Source organism: Trachymyrmex septentrionalis, unplaced genomic scaffold, assembly GCF_001594115.1.
Source record: "Trachymyrmex septentrionalis isolate Tsep2-gDNA-1 unplaced genomic scaffold, Tsep1.0 scaffold20, whole genome shotgun sequence".
NCBI lineage: Eukaryota > Metazoa > Arthropoda > Insecta > Hymenoptera > Formicidae > Trachymyrmex > Trachymyrmex septentrionalis.
The window spans coordinates 5,018,217-5,025,446 of NW_017305180.1; the positions used below are offsets into that span (position 1 = coordinate 5,018,217).

At 31.2% G+C, this 7,230-nt stretch overlaps 2 protein-coding genes across 5 annotated transcripts in view; one reads left to right on the forward strand and one right to left on the reverse strand.

Annotated features, from left to right (window-relative positions):
* The first annotated feature begins 829 nt into the window (after positions 1-829).
* Positions 830-6,110, forward strand: LOC108747764 (serine/threonine-protein phosphatase 5). Of its 4 annotated transcripts, none has more exons than XR_001939263.1 (9): positions 830-1,166; positions 1,595-1,981; positions 2,736-3,022; positions 3,185-3,290; positions 3,360-3,502; positions 3,821-4,128; positions 4,468-4,549; positions 4,647-4,772; positions 4,858-5,465. XR_001939263.1 is itself a non-coding variant. In XM_018485491.1 (9 exons), the coding sequence occupies exons 1-8, from the start codon at positions 1,061-1,063 to the stop codon at positions 4,704-4,706; spliced, it is 1,479 nt and encodes a 492-aa protein (XP_018340993.1). In that variant the 5' UTR covers positions 830-1,060; the 3' UTR covers positions 4,707-4,718; positions 6,080-6,110. The 4 variants fall into 4 exon arrangements, 3 of the variants coding, with proteins under 3 accessions (XP_018340993.1, XP_018340992.1, XP_018340991.1); XM_018485491.1 differs by lacking the exon at positions 4,858-5,465 and adding an exon at positions 6,080-6,110 and having other exon boundaries at positions 4,647-4,718; XM_018485490.1 differs by having other exon boundaries at positions 4,647-4,718.
* The window catches only part of LOC108747765 (cancer-related nucleoside-triphosphatase homolog), a 1,939-nt gene continuing 196 nt past the window's right edge, over positions 5,488-7,230 (reverse strand). Inside the window, exons 2-4 of the mRNA XM_018485492.1 lie at positions 6,052-6,223; positions 5,858-5,969; positions 5,488-5,778 (exon numbers count right to left, since the gene is read on the reverse strand). Coding sequence (XP_018340994.1) covers positions 5,524-5,778; positions 5,858-5,969; positions 6,052-6,223 — 539 coding nt within the window. The 3' untranslated portion in view covers positions 5,488-5,523. The remainder of the gene's footprint in view (positions 5,779-5,857; positions 5,970-6,051; positions 6,224-7,230) is intronic.

A 7,230-nucleotide genomic window follows, 5' to 3' on the forward strand; every position in this document is an offset into this window, starting at 1 on the left:
ATCTGTATAATCTGATCTTTCTTTTCATGTGAGTCAAACAATAAAAAACATAATTTCACTTATATTATCACAATACTATAAATATCACTTGTCAAACTGATTGCTGAGTGAATTAATCAACTGACAGAATTGTTCAAAATAAATTTCTAACGTATTTTCTCTGATTAGATCTTTTTTCTATTATTAAAAAAATTAAAAAATTAATAATTTTAAAAATTAATAATTTTAAAAATTAATAATTTTAAAAATTAATTTTATTTGTGTTAACAGAATAGTACAGAGATTATTTTGATAATCATCGATTAAAGTTAATTTAATTAAAATTATTCTTAAGCTAATCTGAATGGTGTTATGAAGCGCATTTACATTGCTCTTGCAGTCAAAAATAAAATAATAAAAGAATCTTTACTATTTCATCTCTATACCTTAAGCATGAGAATTGAGAATCCGTACACACATTTCTCGTTGAAAAATCACTTGAAGTATATCCATTCATATTCACTCGTATCTGCTCTATATTATGACATCATTTAAATCCTTCCGTTGCTAATAATAATAATTAATAATAATTTATTTCGTACATACAAGATTGACAATAATAAAATAGATAAACAGTATGAATATCCGAAAGGAAATATAAATAAACTGTTAACAAAATTGCTGAAGATTGTTGTTTACTTGGTGAAATTAATCGCGCGCACAAGGATCGATAGCGAAGCGGATTCGATTAATCGAGATATCGGTCGGAAGGCAGCGGCGATCAGCCGGATCAGTGCGGTGGATACCGCTTGGAGCTTACTTCATAACGTTTACGGTGGCGGTCGTACGATACGCAGGCTCCGCTCTAGCAGGCTCTCCTATCCTTCCTCAGAAAGAGAGAGAGAGGAACGCGATCGACTGCATCTCGATGCGCGATCTCTCGTTACGCACGTTGCGACCGCGTGGCTCTGAGTGACTCCGATCTCCTGTCGGTTTGCCGCCGTTGGGTTGCATCAAACCGAACAAGGCTCGGCTATCCGCACGCAAGCACGCACGCACGAACGCACGCACGGAGCCGAGAATGGGCGACAATGGCAGAGGGGACGTTGCGTCGGTGTTGCCGGCGACACCGGAGGATGCGGCCAAAGCGGAATTGTACAAGGAGGAGGCGAACGAGTACTTTAAGAGTACGTAAGCCATACGCACGTGGAAAGTGCGATGTTTGTAGGCCGGATGCACTCACATTTAACGCACTTCACCGTCCCGCACGGTCACGTGTGCCCCAAGCTAACCCCAACCCAGCATCCGTAGGAGATTATGGGAACCGCGCGAACGTCTCCGCGTTAAATTGGCGCGAAGAACGTCGAGAAAAGAATTTTTGTTCGACATTTTTGCCGAAGGCGTTGATTTCATCTTGACGCTTTTCTATGTTTCCTCGACGCGAGAACTTTCGGGAACTTGGGGAAGGTTCTCCCCCATTCTTTCTGTGATCTTGGAAAAAGTTAGCGACGCCATGTAATTGTGCTAACAATGTCGGAATATTATGTCAAAGGAGAAAACAATGATGCAATTATTACTTCTTTGTTTATTCACCATTGTACTTTTTTCTTTTCAGATCAAGTATACGACAAAGCTATTGAATTATATACCAAAGCCATAGAATTAAATCCATCAGTAGCTATATATTTTGGCAATAGGAGTATTGCCTACCTAAGAACAGAATACTTTGGATATGCGTTAACAGACGCTTCCACAGCCATCATGTTAGATAAAAATTATGTCAAAGGCTATTATCGGAGAGCTGCTGCTTACATGTCCCTCGGCAAGTTTAAACTGGCTCTCATGGATTATAAGACTGTTGTAAAAGCTAGACCCAATGATACAGATGCAAAAGACAGATACATGGAATGTTGCAAAATGATTAAAGTATTAGCTTTTAACAAAGCTATCTCTGTCGAGGATAAAAAGAATATAGCTGACATGATTAATCTAGAAGATATGGGTGAGTATTTTTTATTCATTTTTTCTACTTCTCTGAAAATGATTGAAAATTATTATAAAACAAAATCATATTTTATCATATTATCATAATCATCACATTTTTATCATAAATGTGATTTTTCAGTAAGAATCCTACTTGTTGATTCATGGTATAATTATGTATTTTAATTATGAATTATTATTAATTTATTTATTGATATTAATTATGACATGTACCTTGCAATTACGTATATACCGAAAACTTTCTTTTTGTTTTATTAATTAATAATCATATCTGGAAATAAATTATGTATATAACGAAAAATAAAAATAGTTATATTCACAGCTATGACAAACTGTCAAATAATATATTAATAATATATATAAATAAATATGATTTAATTTTTTTCCGAAACAAGATCATTTTTTATATATTTTACGTATTATAAATTTTTTTATATATTTTAAGTATTATAAATGTTGTTTTATTGAAAAATATTTCAAATATATTTTGCAAAAATTTTGATTATCTTTTCTGACGTCATAATTCAAAATAGTGGTAATAAGTGAACAGAAATATCAAAGCTTTCACTGTAGTAATATTATTTTTAGGTTATTTGTATAATTTTTATAAAAACAAAACAAAATATTATATTTATCATGTAATTAAAATATAAATATTGTTCATTAATAATAGTAATATTTTTTTAATGCACATTATGGCTAAACATTAATTAATAAGAGAGCTAATATGCTTGAATTAATTATTTTTATAGCGATTGAAGGTGAATACACAGGTCCAAAATTGGTTGATGGGAAAGTTACTTTAGAATTCATGAAAGATTTATTAGAATGGTATAAAAATCAAAATAAGTTGCACCGTAAATATGCTTACAAAATTCTGTTGGACGTCAAATCGTGGTTTATGGAACAACCTAGTTTAGTGCACATTACAATTCCAGAAGAAAATAAATTCACCATTTGTGGGGACATACATGGTCAATATTACGACTTGCTTAATATATTTAAGTTGAACGGATTACCATCAGAAACTAATCCATATGTATCCTTTATAAAACTTAAAAATATATTATGTATGTGTGAGAGAAATTTATATAATTCATTATTAGTAAACCTATTAATAACTTATAAACGTGCTAATAATTTATACACTGATATTATACGAATATCAAAAATATATTTCTCTTAATAGTTGCATATGCAGTTATTCAATGGAGATTTTGTAGACAGAGGTTCGTTCTCTGTAGAATGCATATTTACTTTATTTGGTTTTAAATTATTATATCCAAATCACTTTTTTATGTCAAGAGGTATGTAGTCTTTCATCCGACATCATGAAATTTGAATTTACATATTTATGAAATATTTTGTATCTTTAGGTAATCATGAGTCAGCAACAATGAACCAAATGTATGGATTTGATGGAGAAGTTAAAGCTAAATATTCTGTCCAGATGGCAGAATTGTTTACAGAGGTTTATAACTGGCTCCCTCTTGCACACTGCCTCAATCGTAGAGTGCTTGTGAGTATTTTTCAAAGTTGTCATACATATTTATACTGTATATATACTGTATGCATGTATATTTATATTGTGTATGTACTATACAGTATTTACACACACACACACACACACAACATATATTTATGTTTACTCACAATTTTTAATTCTTCGATCAAATAATAAAATTTCTAAACTCGAAGTATATGGGATGATTATATTTGAATCTGAATACTCGCTAACTCGTAGTTACGAGTCAACTGTTTTCATATGGAGCCATTCGTCATCCCATATATATTGTATGTAATTTTCATATAATTACAATGATTCATTTTATACCAGGTGATGCACGGTGGATTGTTTTCACGGGATGATGTGACGTTGCAAGAAATTAGAGAAATCGACAGAAATAGACAACCACCTGACGAAGGATTGATGTGTGAACTATTGTGGTCGGATCCGCAACCGCAAATGGGCCGGGCGCCCAGCAAGAGAGGTGTAGGTGTTCAATTCGGACCCGACGTCACACAGAATTTCCTCAGTATGAATTCTCTTGACTACATCGTGAGGAGTCACGAAGTTAAAAACGATGGATACGAAGTGGGACATGACGGAAAGTGTATCACAGTATTCTCTGCTCCAAATTACTGGTACGTTTATCATATCAATTACATACTAATACATTACATCTATGTCTACAATATAATTTTATGCATTTAATCCTCAACTACAGCAACGGGTTATTTAAACCTGAAGTGAAAATTTTTGGATTGTACAATATGTGTTTGATATTATGAAATTCTAAATTGTAGGTTCAAAAAAAATTTTTGAATCTTTCTCTATCAATTACCATAAGGCGGAAGTTTACTTGCATCTATATTTCAAACAAAACGTTTTAAAATTTAGGTGTAGTTTTCATAGCTATAGTTGAGAATTAATATGAGTTTATAAGTATATAAACTTTAATATGTTTTATTATTAAATCTTAGTGATACTATGGGTAACCGAGGTGCCTTTATCACACTTAACGGTAGTGACATGAAACCTTATTTTACGTCGTACGATGCAATGGTATGTACTTTATTCACAGATTAAGTTATTTTAATTTATGTTAGTTACTTGCTTTTATCATATTTTATATTTACGTACCATTTTTATCTCATTACAGCCTCATCCAAACGTAAGGCCGATGGCTTACGCCAATTCTTTACTAAAGTTCATGTGCTAGTGGAACATCTAGGTATTATTGAAAAATGAATAATAATAACTGAAATATAAGTAGTCCAATCAAAGTGTGCGTAATATATTTGATACTGAAATGGGGAAGGTAAGAGACACTTTAGGCTTCTCCGCAACAATAATTATTATATTTTTTTTAGGAGATCGCAATCGAGAATTTCTTGTATTATAAAATATATGCGATGAGAATGCATAATATATTGATGGGTACAAAAGCGAGAAAAGTTTGCTTATTTTTACAACAGGCAAACAAATCTATCAGACTTCTTATCTATGATAAGAAAATACGGCTCATCAAACACTGGCGATTTGTGTTCGTTTGTAATAAAATGACGCGAAGAGAACGTTTCTATTTTGTACCCTCAATCTATGACCACCTTGCTCGTTAAAGATACCTACGTGCGCGTAAATATAAAAAGAACAAATAATTTTGATCTCGAAGATATTTCCACGGAATTTTAACTTTATAATGTATTATTTATATGAAGCGCTGAATCTTAAACTTTTAATCGATTCTTTAGCGACCAACGGTGGAGTTTCAATGAAATATAGTAATTACAAGAGTATACATACATGCGTATGCAAAAAAACTAGAATAATTATGTAGTACAATGTTCTAACCAATCACTACTTGTCACGTTATTTGTGACAATTTTTTTACAAATCTATTGTGATTGGAGGGACTTCTTTGATCTAACATTTTGTTTTTTGTTAATAATAAATAATGTTTATGATGTACATACATAAATTGATATTTTATTTTACGCGATGACTAATAAATAACGAATGCGTTAATTAATATAAATTTATGAGAAATAACGTATAATTTCTTCTGGTAAATCATTCCGATTTCCATGGGTCACTTTCAAAATCTTAATTCCTTCGTCTGCGTGTAACTTTTCGAACAGTGCCGCATGTCGATGCGGTGTTTTGTGTATTTGCGGAATAGTCCCGATTACGAAAGCTTTCTTAGGAGAACCGAAAAATATGTTCATTATTTTCTTTTTGAAGTCTTCACTAAATAATTCCATTTTGCCGATTTCATCAATAAGTAATATATCCTACAATAGCAATATAATTGATGTTATTAAAGTGTTGAAGTAATTAAAAATTCATTTTTGGGCAAGTCATTACTCTTACAGTGTCCAAATCCAATATTGGAAGTGCTATAGTCTCGAAATTATCTCGAAAAACGCGGTAGTTTCCCACTTGATACCTGGGAGAACTTTTATTTGGAGCATCTGTTGAGGTTCTGTCAGTAAAAAAATGTTAAATACAATATGTGTTCAGTTACTTTATTGTTATTTTTATCATTATTATGAATGAATACGCACAATTTTGCTAAGGATAATCTATTTCCAGGATCCTTTACTCGCACAATGTCAAAGCCAATCCTGGAGCCACCACTCTGATCTCGCACTTCCTCTGTATAAAATCCATCAAACCTGCTGCCCTTTTTCTCCAGTGCAGACGCGATTTTTTTGCACACTGTAGTTTTACCTATCCCTATAAAATATTCAATGATTCGTTTCTCTAGCTGTAATATTAATATAGAGAATATTGTCTTATTTTTTCTCCCTAAAAAATTATTCGTATTATATGCGTTAGCATTTTTATTTATTATAAAAATCATTTGAAATATCAATATTTAATATTTTATGTAAGAGTATATTTATTAACTTATTTGTATACGAAAAGTGGAAATATATCAAATACATTGTATTATTTAACTTAATATTATTTTCTGAATATAGAACTGCCAATATTCGAATAATATTCAAGATAATTGGGTACTTGGGTATTGGCAACGATAGAGAATAATTTAGTGTCTTAATAATGTAAAATATATATATAATTTTAAAAATTATTTGTTAGACATGATATAAATTAATCTTTTTAAAATTTCATGTTAAAAGTATGTGAAATTACTTTTGTCAAAATATACTCGCCTGCAAAAAAAACCTGGTAATTATAACGACCTATATATAGTATAGTGATCTATATCTATATTGTGACCTATTTTTATGGGTGAATATATTTTGTAATATATTTTGAATATATATATTGTACTTTACACATTTACGTACAACAAATAACACACACACTCCCAAAATATATTCACCCATAAAAAAATTATATATATATATTTGTATTATAAAATTTAAAAAGGTGCATTCCATTTTCGTACATATGCTGTAGCATTTTATTCTTGTTCATTGAATGTTAAACAAAGGGTAAAACGATACATCATGCGTAAAATGGAACGACCTTTTAATGTACTATAATAAAAATGTATGTGTTTACTATATTTTAACACACGTACGTCCAAAACACCATACTCGCCCGTAAAAGAGCAGGCTACTGTAACGTTATAGTGACCCAGTTTTTTTTTGCAGTATATTATTTAATTAGCAAGCACTTATTTTAATTAGATTTAATTATAGCATTTTCTTTATGAGAAACCACCGCTTTATGTATTTTATTTGAATCCCCCCCCCCCCCTCTCTATAGTC